This window comes from Arvicola amphibius, chromosome 9 (genome assembly GCF_903992535.2).
Source record: "Arvicola amphibius chromosome 9, mArvAmp1.2, whole genome shotgun sequence".
Lineage (NCBI taxonomy): Eukaryota > Metazoa > Chordata > Mammalia > Rodentia > Cricetidae > Arvicola > Arvicola amphibius.
The window spans coordinates 78,340,828-78,353,568 of record NC_052055.2 but is presented as its reverse complement, the minus strand read 5'-3'; the positions used below and the strand labels follow the sequence as shown (position 1 = coordinate 78,353,568).

Below are 12,741 nucleotides of genomic sequence, written 5' to 3'. Positions count from 1 at the left end.
AGATGGGAATTTCCCTCTGCTTTGAAATGATGGATGACTTCATAACTGTGTGAATTTTGTCACTTTCCTAATTTTCTCTTACAGTTTCCCAATAGTATGCAATATCTAATGTTAGACATGAGTCATGCTACAAATGAGTGGCTGCAATTTAATTAAATACGAATAATTTCCATATCTTAAAGTGTTTTAAAGATCAATGAAATCTTTTTCTTTGAAATTTATGCTTCACCTCTTTTAGAATCTTGCAAAATTGATGACCTTATTTATTAAATATTTTGTCTATAATCTTGCAAAGCTCATCCTGATCAATTAGTTTGGTAGATGTCAGGACTACTCCATCTTCAAAAACCACTGTGTATCTGTCCTTCATGATCTGAACTTACTTATAAAAACATTTCCTTTGATTCTAAGTAATTTACTTGAATACTTCTTGGAGCACACATCCACTGCAGATTAATTCTATTTTCTTTTACCTAAAAATGTAGATTTTCTTCTATTACTCCTTAAAAGATATCTGTTTGTTTGTTCTTTCTTTTAAAAATATTTGTTATTAGAAAATGTCTGGATAAATCTAAAAATGATTCTTTTATGCTTTAGTTTCTATAACTAAAGGAAATCATTTACTTTTATCAATGAGATTTTTCTTCTTATTTTTCCATAAGATAAAATGATCTTGCAATGCAAGTGATGAGCACAATATAATAAAGGACAGGAGACAGAAGAATGTTCTCACATCGCTGAAAATCTCCTCTCTTTATATGGAGGCTGTCATGTCTACTCTAAGATGGGAGTTATCAATGTCTATTATTCATTTGTACACCTCTTAAAACTAATCAGAGAAGTTTCTTGGTGCAGCGGGCAGTTAAAATAGAAACATTCAACTGTGTAGGGGAGTATCCGGGAAGTGTTCAGCCAAAAGTGGTAGATCAATATCACCCCCTCCCTGTCTTAGTTAAGGTTCCTATTGCTGTGAAGAGACACCATGACCACGGCAACTCTTAAAAAGGAAAACATGTAATTGTGGTTTGCTTACAGTTCGGAGGTTCGGTCCATTACCATATTGTTGGAACATGATAGCAAGCAGGAAGACATGGTGCTGGAAAGGTAGTTGAGAGTTTTATATCTTCCAGGCAACAGGAAGTGAACTGTCTTACTAGGCGTGGCTTGAGTATATATGAGACCTCAAGTCTGCCACCACAGTAACACACTTCCTCCAACAAGACCACACCTACTCCAATAAGATCATACCTCCCATTAGTGCCACTATCTTTGGGGGGGTTGTTTTCTTTCAAGCCACCACAACCCCCAATCACTCCAATATTCAGGGGCGGAGAAAGGAGTAGAAAGACTATAAGGGTTACAGGTTGAGGAAGACTAGATCAAAACCATGTCTTTAAGGCATGATAAGACTACCATACTCAATAACTCCCAGAAGCTGTAGTTGCCTGTGTATGACATATACAAAATCAAGCCAGTCGCTATTATTGTATGAACCTCTTCTCTTATCCCTAACTGAGCAGTCATTGACAAATGATGGCTTCTTGGTAAGAGAGAGTCTCTTGTCTTTAATGGTGTGCCTGGTGGGTTGAATACATTCCAGTGTAAGTCCCCTTACCTAGGATGTTATGAGGAGCACTAATTTGACTAACTGGGTTCAAAATACATTGTATGTATTTATGAAATTCTCAAAGACTTAATACAATAATATCTATATTATTAAAGAGAAGAAAATAATTTTGTACTTACGTAAAATAAACATTCAGAGATGACTTGGACAAAAGTCTTCTAACCTAGTATAATCAGCATGGGATGATTCTTGGAATCATCCATTTATTATTTTTGGAATATTTTTATTTTAAATGAGAAGTTTATAATTTCTAGTGAATAGAGAAAACACTTTTCATAAGCTCTGTCTCTATGTGTTCTTACTAGAGGTGAGTGTGCTCACTAGGAGGAAAATTCTCAGCATCTGGTGGTATTTATTGGGGGATTTTCTGGAACTCAATGGATAGTTGCCAAATGCACAGGGCATCAATATATAAGAAAGAAATATCTGGCTTCAAGGTAACATGGAGTTTATGTTCGAAAATCTTGCTTTAGAAGACAGAGACAAAAGCTGAAGTGTGGTCTTGTAGAAATGATTGTAGTGGGACATCAGGAGGGAAGAGCATCATAGAAACCCAGCTAATGAAAACCAGTTCACCAGAATAGGTCAGAAAGACAAATCTTACAGTTGAGGGCAAAGCCTGAGAGAATCCTACATCTCTGTAGTAGCTAACCTATAGCTTTTACCGCTGAGAGAGAGAGAGAGAGAGAGAGAGAGAGAGAGAGAGAGAGAGAGAGAGAGAAAAGAGATCATATTAAATGCGTCTCTGGACTGGAACAGTTCTGGCTTTTCCATAGTGGAAATTTTTTCCTTTAATAATCCCTTTCTGTCCAATCTACAGTCCAGGTTCTCATACTACATTCAGAAATAATCCTTGCTTTTTAAAATAATCCATGTCATTGCAGACGAGGGGTGGGGGAAAGAGTGTAATAGCCAGTGGAGCAGAGAGTTTGCTGTGACACTGTCCAAACAGGTGAATAAGGATGACAATAAAGAATATGCCACAGTAAAGCAAGGGAGGAACATGGGGCCTCAAGCCTACACGAACTACTACAGGCAACTATGAAATTCTAAAAGCTGAAGAAACAGCCTCCCCTAGGGAAGAGCAAACCAACTGGTTCTCCAATATTAATGGCCAGTCCTGGCAATGTACAAATGAGTAACAATATACAGACTGAGAAGGTTATATTTAGGGAAAAAAGATTGCACGGGAATTTGAAAGAGAGAAAGGAGGGGATCTGTACATGCAAACGAAACGATGTTGAGCAGTCTGAAACTGTGAATCGCAACCATATTGAAGTAAGGTATTGAAATTTTGCTCACAGGATATGTTAATGAGAGCCTAAAATCACCATGCATAATAAGAACCAGACTGTTAACATGTGAACTTGTATTTCCTTTTGGTGTTGTTCGTTTCAAAGTTCTATGAATAGGACAGGTACAACATACCTTCCAGTTGTGTGCTCTGGCAAAGAACATCAAGAGACATCTCGCATTTTAATGTTTTGTGCTAAAGTCCTTTCCTTGGGGGATGTAAACAACATCTATCCCTCTCCTCCTTTTATCACAAAATCAACCAACATGTGACTACACCAAGTTCACTCTGGGGCTTTCGTGAGTTTATAAGGCTTACTTGTAGGAAAATAGGCAAGGGATCTGTGCAAGAGTATAGGTGGCCAGCAAGGATTGTTTTTCCATGTCTGTATAGACAGAATACCTCTGCCATCCCCTCTCCCAATATCCTCTATCTCCTTCCCAAAGACCATACGCAATTAGGTGTAATTGCCTACAACTTGTGAGTAGGGGTGGCTGGATACTCAGGTAAGGGTCCTGTGACTGCTCTCTAATTCCCTCTATGAAGGAAGTTAAATAGTCAGCAGACCTAGTGGTGATGATCTTTTGTGAGTGAGGCCAGTAGAACTGCTGAAGATGGTGGCACTTTGGCTCAAAGGTTACTACTATACAACAATGTTAACACTGTTTCTATATCATCTACCAGAGCCTTCTCGGCCATTGCCAACTAAAAGTATTAATTATGGAGCTCTTTTTTAATTAATATTTATTTTTTATTTTTTTAATTAAAAATTTCCATCTCCTCCCCTCCTCCCACTGCCCCCCCCCCTCCACCCACACCCCCACTCCCTCCCTCACCAGACCAAAGAGCAGTCAGGGTTCCCTACATTATGGGAAGTCCAAGGTCCTCCCAACTTCCCCCAGGTCCAGGAAGGTGAGCATCCAAACTGACAAGGCTCCCACAGAGCCCGTCCATGCCGTAGAATCAAAGCCCAGCACCATTGTCCTTGGCTTCTCAGTCAGCCTCCACTGTCAGCCACATTCAAAGAGGCCAGTTTGATCACATGCTCCATCAGTCCCATTCCAACTGGCCTTGGTGATCTCCCATTAGATCTGTCCCACCGTCTCAGTGGGTGAACGCACCCCTTGCAGTCCTGACTTCCTTGCTCATGTTCTCCCTCCTTCTGCTTGTCATTAGGACCTTGGGATCTCAGTCCAGTGCTTTATTGGAGCTCTTTTACCAGTTCTAGGAAAGGCACATGGTCTTTCACCATCTCTTTTTTACAGGGACAGACTTCTTCACAGCAACTGATTTGCAAGGCTTTAAGTTTCCTATCTCTGAAATGGAAGTGGAGAACTGAAAATGTTAAGGCTGGTCTATCTTTGAGCTTGAAGTAAAAGTACTGAAACATAGTAATATTGAAATTTCACATGCCTAGTTTCCTCTAGGTTTATTGAAGAGTAACTTTATGGTTTATCTTGGATATTGCCTCAAAAACCAAACCAAAACATCTTAAATCCCAGCAACAACAACTAAGAAACAAAATGAGAAAGAAAGCAAGAAAGGAAGGAAGGGAGGAAGGAAGGAAGGAAGAAAGAAAAAGAAAGAAAGGAAAGAGAGAGAGAGAGAGAGAGAGAGAGAGAGAGAGAGAGAGAGAGAGAGAGAAACCAAGTTGTCAAGCTGTAACATTCTAAGCAACAGATATGTGACTCATGACTAATATACAGTTATTGTCTGGTTGTCTGACTTTGTGTGAAGATACTCCATTTATAGTGTTGAACCTTTTACTTTTGCATGTGTGTATTTGCAATGAGGTTCATAACATTTACTCATATGTTCAGATTGAAATCTTAGTTTGTCAACTATTTTTTCTCAGTTTTCTTATCAACAAATGGGAATAATAATAGGACCTAATTCATCGGATCTTTGTGATAAAATTGTGCGCTCTGTGTGTGTACGTATGTGTGTACTTTGCAGAAGAGCTTGACATACAATCAGTGTTATATGGGAATTAGATGTTACAGTTATTGTATTCCATTATTAATTTATAACCTATAATCATATAGAATGTATTTTATGTATTTTTACCAAAAGCGTTTACACTGTTATTGATACTCAAATTTAAAAACAATGTATAGGCTGAATTCTGTATGATTTTAACTATATCTTTTTAAAGAAGTGCAGGTAGACATGTGGTATCCAATTGTAATCCTAACACTTTGGAGAGAGAGGCAAGAGCGTTGTGATGTTGAAGTCATCTAAGGCTACATAGTGAGTTTCAGCCCTTCCTGGGTTTCATAGTCAAACTCTGTCTCTAAAAAAAAAAAAAATAAAAACAAGCTAGGCATGGTTGCTCAAGCCTATGACCTAAGCTTAAGCTTAGGTAGGAAAATCACAAATTACAGACCTGCACGACAAATTAATGAGACTCTACTAAAAAAGGCTATATTAGAGGTATAGCTAGCAGTGGAATAATGGCCTAGTAGAGTCAGGGCTGTAGGTTCAAGCATCAGTATAGCAAAACAGTGCACAAAAATGACAACATTCAAAAAGCTTTAAGTCTTCTGTGAGACTATGTAAGTATTCATTTTCATCAAAGATGTACAAAATTTCGTTCTCATAAAAATAAAGTGGAAAATATAGTATAGTTAAGATTAAAATATAGAAAGGGTTTCACGGAGGTCATTTCTTCATATTTACTCCTGGGAATTGATTGTAGGGTCTTACACATGCTGGGCCAGTGCCCTTGATCCAATCAATGCAGAGAATATGGAAACCAGTTGTGTACCTCCCCAAGGCCATTCCCTGCTTTATTTCTCTAATTTTTTTCCTTTTTATATCAGAGTCCAGACTGCACATGCCTGTTTGTAGACAAGAATGCGTTATTTCCACTGATTCATATGCTTGTTAGTGAGAATTTATGGTGTGATATATAGTTCGAGTATAAAAATAATGATTATATTTTACTTAAATATCTGCACATTTTGATGCCCCCAAAACAAGCTCCTTTGATATTTTGTGGGACATAAGAAAGGACTTGACTTAAATATGCACATTTTCTTTGCAGGTGTTCTTCAACTTCTAAATGTAGAAATTCAAAACTTGGGGTCACCATTGTATGCATCTGTTGAGTTCACTGGTGTGTCAACAGGATCCTGGGTGATATCTTCTACGGTACATCAAAGCTGTGGCATGGGCATCCATGCATCTGCCAGTCATGGGATGGTTTTAGATGACAATATAGTGTTTGGTACCAATGGCAATGGCATCGATCTGGAGGGTCTGAACTATTCTCTCACTAATAACCTTGTCATCTTAACGATGCAGTCAACAAGGTCATCTCCTTGGGTGGCAGGAATCAAAGTGAACTATGCAAAGGATGTCATTCTCCATGGCAATGCAGTGGCAGGATCAGAAAGACTTGGCTTTCACATATGTGGCCATAGCTGCTCTTCTGAAATGTTTTGGTCTGACAATGTGGTCCACTCAAGCCTCCATGGCCTTCACCTCTATAAGAGACATGAACCCAACAACTGTACTGGTGTCTCTGGATTTCTGGCCTTTAAGAACTTTGACTATGGTGCCATGGTACAGACAGAGAATAGTTTGGTCCTGCAGAACCTCACTTTGGTAGACAATACTATTGGTCTTTTGGCGGTTGCATCTGTATCTTCTGCTCTACCGAGCTCCGTTATTGATGTGCAGATTGTGCTTAGGAATTCAGTCATTGTGGCCACTAGCTCCTCTTTTGACTGCATTCAAGACAGAAAGACACCTCAGTCAGCCAACTGGACATCAACAGATAGAGCACCTTCCAATGCCAGAGGGGGCCGGATTGGCATCCTGTGGCCAGTTTTCACCTCAGAACCAAATCAGTGGCCTCAGGAGCCATGGCACAAAGTGAGAAGCGGCCATTTAGTCTCCGGTATCATGAAGCTTCAAGGTAGGATTCTGGAGTTTGTCCTAAAAATGCAGCTTCGCACACACAAGCACACAATTTTCAAGAGCATTCCAAAATCATACGGCAAGAAGGTCCAGTGTGGCCTAGTGATCACTTGTCTAGCTGACATCTGAATGTCAATGAACCACATCTGTATATTAAAGGCAGTGAGTGAGTCCTTACAGAAGTTACTGCTTTCTTCTTGCTGGAGAGACTTCATTGTCACAGTCTAACTCAAAGATGACTCTTGGATAGAAGTCATTTCCCCTATTGTCCACTAAAGTAACTGAGACACAGAAAGAGTACCTCAACTTTGTAGTTGGCTTCTGTGAAGATGGCTAGGTTGAAAGTCAGCATTTGAAAACTTGGGCAGTTTATAGTCTATCAGATAGTTTGGGTAATTATGTACTTATTCTTCATATGTTTAATCCCATCTGGTAGTTTGTTTGAATATTTCCTAAAATAGATTTTCATCAAGGTTTTAATTTAATGTTTTCTAAAGATTGTAATAGATTTAAATTATTGTTTCTAGAGGCATTTTTATTATTTTATGTGTATGAGGGCTTTTCCTTATATATACATAGATCCGCACGGCATATGCATGCAGTACTCACAAGGGCTAGAAAGTGGGTGTTAGACCCCAAAACTGGTGTTAAGAAGACTGTGAGCCTCGATGTAACTGCTAGGGATTGAACCTGTGTCCTTTGGAAGAACAGCCATTGCCCTAGCCACTAAGCCAGCTTTCTAACTTGGAATTGCTGTCTTTTTTTCACACAGAGTTCATGTAGGGCCCAGATATTTTGTAACTAAGATTCAAATAAACTTCCTGGGGTTATCCTGGTTCAATTAAATTGGTTCCTATAATATACATTATGAAAAGACTATGTAGTGTAGTATCTGCTTGTGGTTGGTGGTGCACATGATATAATCTTGTGATGTACTATTTAATATTTCAGATGTCACATTTTCTAGTTTTGTAAAGAGTTGTTATAGTGGTGACCTGGATATCTGCATCCTGCCTAATGAATACAGCACTGGAATCATGTACCCAATAACAGCAGAGAGGACCAGGATGCTAAGGATGAAGGACAAAAACAAGTTCTACTTTCCTCCATCACAGCCCAGGTACCACTTTCAGTACTGACAAGACATTTTATGTTGAGGCAGTTCTCAACTCTTTAAATCCATAAGACATTAAACATTATAACACCATCACACAAATTGAAATTAATCCCTGTAAAAAAGGCTGGTGCCTTGGTTTAGTGGTCCCAGTGTTTTACCCATCACCCCTGTATTCTTGTCCATTTATATATGACTTTAAGAACTTTGCTCACAAACAACAGATGTTAGTTAACTGATTTCTCCCCTCTTGAGTCTCTTTTTTTAAAGAAGTGATTTTGTGACCATTTTATTGTTATTTTTATTGTTTTTTTCTTATGGATATTTTCAAAACAGCTGATTCTAAACAACCCATTCTCTCCTCTATCATGGAGCACAAAGTTCACAGTTTCAGATGGGGGCTCAGGGAGAATTTGAGCAGGATGAGGTTATGGAAGGATATTTTACCTATTGCTAGGAACTCTGAAGATAAACAATGAGTCATAGGCCAGGTATAACTACTACTCTTAGAATATGACTCAAGAGGTATATTCAAGGATCTGAAAATTAAAAAAAAATGGGTTATGCTTTCTTACACTAGAAAAAAATTCTACTTTAGGGAGGAAAGGGATAGGCTAAATAAACCACCGCATATGAAAAGTTCATGTGTTTGACCTAAATAGTTTCCTTTTTAATGCCCATCCCTGAGCCATTGTAGGTAACTCACTACAGTTAGTCACACAATTTCTGCTGTGTTATTACTTGTTGGTTGTGTCTTACTAGTGGGATTAAAGCTACACCCCTTGGTCCATTTGTGCCTATACTAAAATGCCATAAGGTAGATGATGTATTATAATGACCAAATAATTTTTTCTGATAGTTTTGGAGTTTGGGAGTACAAAAATCAAAGCGTCTAATGACTGATGTCCAGAGAGGGCTACTATACAGGTCAAACATACTAGGTGAAGAATATTAACCTCATGTGGCAGGATAGGAAGACGGGTACTCCCTTGACTGGCTACAAGAATAGCACTGCCAATGAGCTTTTATTTTGCTGCCTATAATGAGATGAGAGAGTTGTTTCTTTCCCTTTCTCTACAGGAAAGACTTAGAGGAAACTGTTTGCCATGAATCGGACTGGGAAAGTCCAAGAAAATACCTCTTCATAGATCTGGATGGGAGAACTCTGGGTCTGCCCCCACCAGTTTCTGTGTTTCCAAAGACAGAGGCAGAATGGACTGGATCATTCTTCAACACAGGTTGGTTATGTCTGACCATGATGCCTATGGCAAAGGCAGCAGGCATGTAAAAGAGGTAGAGGCTCCGTTGTCCCATAAAAACAGAAACCAAAGTCTAGCATTGGAGTCTGTACTGATGTACTACCAAATCCATATATAGGAGGGATACTTAGTCATCACGAGATACTATGACATCACCACTGGGACCTGTATGAATGCCTGTGTATAAGTCAAATGTACATATTGTCATCACTCAGCCCTGAGCACAAGTTTTGTTTTGTACCCAGGCTAGTCTGGAATTTACTGTAGTGCTATTTGGCTTCATTCTTGCTGTGTAACTCATGGTTACCTTAAGCTTCCAATCCTCCTGTTTCAGTCTCCCATGTCCTGATGTATGCATACATCAGCACAAAAATGTGGGCATATTCTTATTTATTTATGACTTTTCCCATTAAGCTTTTGGTGAAGTTTAACATTTGGCCTTTGAAATTATTTCTCCACATGATTGTTTAAGTTATAAAATTTCATATTTAAAAATATATTTTATACTCATCTTACATTTTTCCATATGCTAAAGTCTTAGCATTGCAATTGAATGACAATATATGGGGTCTGTAGTACAGGTTTAAAATCATGTATATGCTGAGTGCACATTAGAAGCTACAAAAATATTCACTATGATACGTTGTTCACATATTTCAATCACAGGCTTCATGTGTAAATTCTTTTTTTTTTTTTTTTTTTTTTTTGGTTTTTCGAGACAGGGTTTCTCTGCAGCTTTAGAGCCTGTCCTGGAACTAGCTCTTGTAGACCAGGCTGGTCTCGAACTCACAGAGATCCGCCTGCCTCTGCCTCCCGAGTGCTGGGATTAAAGGCGTGCGCCACTACCGCCCGGCTTCATGTGTAAATTCTAAAAATATTTATTTGACAAGCTTTTAGGAGGCTGCTTACCATGTGATGTAATACATTATTGAAGCATAAATATGTTCTTGCTACTGAATACATATAAAAGCTGAGGAAGTGTTCACTTTGACATTGTTTACAGAATACAACCACTTAATCATTTTTTTTTTCATCTTGGAATGAAATCCATAGTGTGTGAATGTGTGTGTGTGAGAGACAAAAGTGAGAATTGAGATATTATCAGTAAAGATAAAAAATAAAAGGATAGTTGATGTGGGAGAGTCTTCTGTTTGTGTTGATTTCATTCGTTAATGAAGAAACTGCCTTGGCCCATTTAATAGGCCAGCCCTTAGGTGGGTGGAGTAGACAGAACAGGAAGAAGGAAGTGAGGTAGATGGCTCAGACAATTGCTCTGCCTCTCCTCTCTGGGACAGTCGTCATAAAGCCAGCTGCCAGGTCAGACATGCTGAATCTTTCCAGGTAAGACACCACTTCGTGGTGCTACATGGATTATTAGAAATGGGTTAACCAAGATGTGAGAATTAGACAATAAGAAGCTGGAACTAATGGGCCCTGCAGTGTTTAAATGAATACAGTTTGTGTGTTGTTATTTCGGGGCACAAGCTAGCCAGGCAGCCAGGAGCCGGGCGGGAGGAAAAGCAGGCCTGCCCGCAGCTCATCACTACAGATACTGTATCCTTTGTTGCCAACTGTCACCTTGATAGGATCTAGAATTGGTGTCAATTGTCACCTTGATAGGATCTAGAATTATTGTGGGACAGGCCTCCGAGGATGCCTGTTAGGGAATATCATGATTACATTTATTGATGTGAAGAGATACATCTTACCTGTGGATGCAGCCCTTCTCTGGACAGTGGATCTGGGGACACCATAAAGTGGAAGAAAACACACTGAGCAGGTAAGTAGTAGTAGGTGTTTATCTCTTTTTGCCTCTTAATTGTCGATGCATCGTGACCAACTGCTTCAAGCTCCTCCTTGCTTGAGTTCCACACCAGGATGTTTTATACCTCCAATTGTGATCTAAAGTAAAACTCTGTCCCTTATTTTCCCTCTATCAAGGGTCTTACTTACAACAAAAAAGCAACTAAGGCAGATGTATAGATCTAATTACATCTATGCCTAGATTCACTCAAAGTTTTCTATAGTAAGATTGTCTATTTGGTTTTTTTTTAAACTTATACCACTACCACAGACATCTATATCATGGCAGAAACATCCTCTACTTTAAAACACACCTATGGATAATTGTGGCCCTTTTATGGACTTGAATTTTGGCCGAACTTGTATTTCTTTTTAATTAATAAGATGGGTGGTGGTCCATAGTGCTAGATAAAAATTGAAATTTATCCTAATATAAAAAGTAAAGGCTTGAACATAGTGTCTAATTTTGTTATTTCCATGCATACCCTTAGACTGAGAGATGAATCAGGGAGGGTAACTATCCAGCCTGTTGAGTTTCCAGGAACACCTGTATGTGCTCTTTCATATGGTCAGTTATATTTCTCAGGTGGATGGCATGGGTCTTCTTAGTAGTGCTCTTTGGCTGGAGAAAAGAATTGCCAACCATATGTTGTGTCATTGTAAGCACCCTTACCAGTCATCACTACCATGTCAATCAAATGCCTCATGTTTAAATTATAACATTCTTTTGATGAACTTTTAGGAGATTGCCTACCATGTAGTGTAATACATTATTCAAATCTAAATATCATCTTGCTACTGGTGGCCGAGCTGTTCTGTTGGATTTTTCTCAGCTTATTGCCCTGTGTGAAACATGATCCAATGGTATACAACAAACATTACCTCATTTGCTATCAGAATGTGAAAGTATGTCTGTATGAATGACTGAGAGCATACGCAGAGGTTTATAAAACCAACCGACTCCTCATGCTAAAGCTGCCTAACATGCTCAATGAAGTTGTGATAGGCGCCAAGATTCCCACAGTGAAATCTGGTGTCTACTGCTCTAAAAGCACAGTCAGAGTCCCTTTGCACAGAAGACAACACAGTAAATGGTGCCTTGACTTCAAAAATATTCTTCCATAATGCAAGACCTTTGTATTTTAAAAATAATTGTTTTTAAAACTATTTTCTAATTCTTGTCACCAGGCTAGCAGACAAGAGAAGCACAGATTTATTCATAAGAGAATGACATTCATCTGTCCTGTAAGCCCATAAAGGTGACACAGATAAGACGGAAGTAGTAACCAGTAGAGACCAGTCTTATATTTATTCCCAATATCACCAAGCTAGACACACCCTCATGTCTTTTTCTCAATTTTTACTAGCAAATCTCGCCAAGTCATTTTGAGTCCATTGCCTCTGAGGTTTATTTTTAATTTGCAAAATAACAGATCTTATTTGCATATATTAGTTCACACACACGGAAACCTCCTCACTCCATCATATATCCACAGTTAGTTCCCTGAATACTGTCAAGCACTTTGGCATCAGGAGCTAAACCCATCCATGTGGATCACCGAGGAGGAACACTGTGCCAGTGGGCCTCACTATCTTTGCCGTGCAGGCTGTGCAGCCAAGGGAAAAGTGAGCTGTTAATTTTGTTTTATACTTATCTATAAGTTTTCATTTGCTGCCAACTTTGAAAATTACATGGCAATAAGAGCAAGGGAGCTAATCA

The 12,741-nt window shown here is 38.9% G+C and overlaps 1 protein-coding gene across 1 annotated transcript in view; it reads left to right on the top strand.

Moving 5' to 3' along the window:
• Pkhd1 (PKHD1 ciliary IPT domain containing fibrocystin/polyductin) overlaps positions 1–12,741 on the top strand; it is a 380,278-nt gene that overhangs the window by 275,904 nt on the left and 91,633 nt on the right. The window contains exons 44-46 of the mRNA XM_038343811.1: positions 5,968–6,843; positions 7,797–7,965; positions 9,040–9,197. Coding sequence (XP_038199739.1) covers positions 5,968–6,843; positions 7,797–7,965; positions 9,040–9,197 — 1,203 coding nt within the window. The remainder of the gene's footprint in view (positions 1–5,967; positions 6,844–7,796; positions 7,966–9,039; positions 9,198–12,741) is intronic.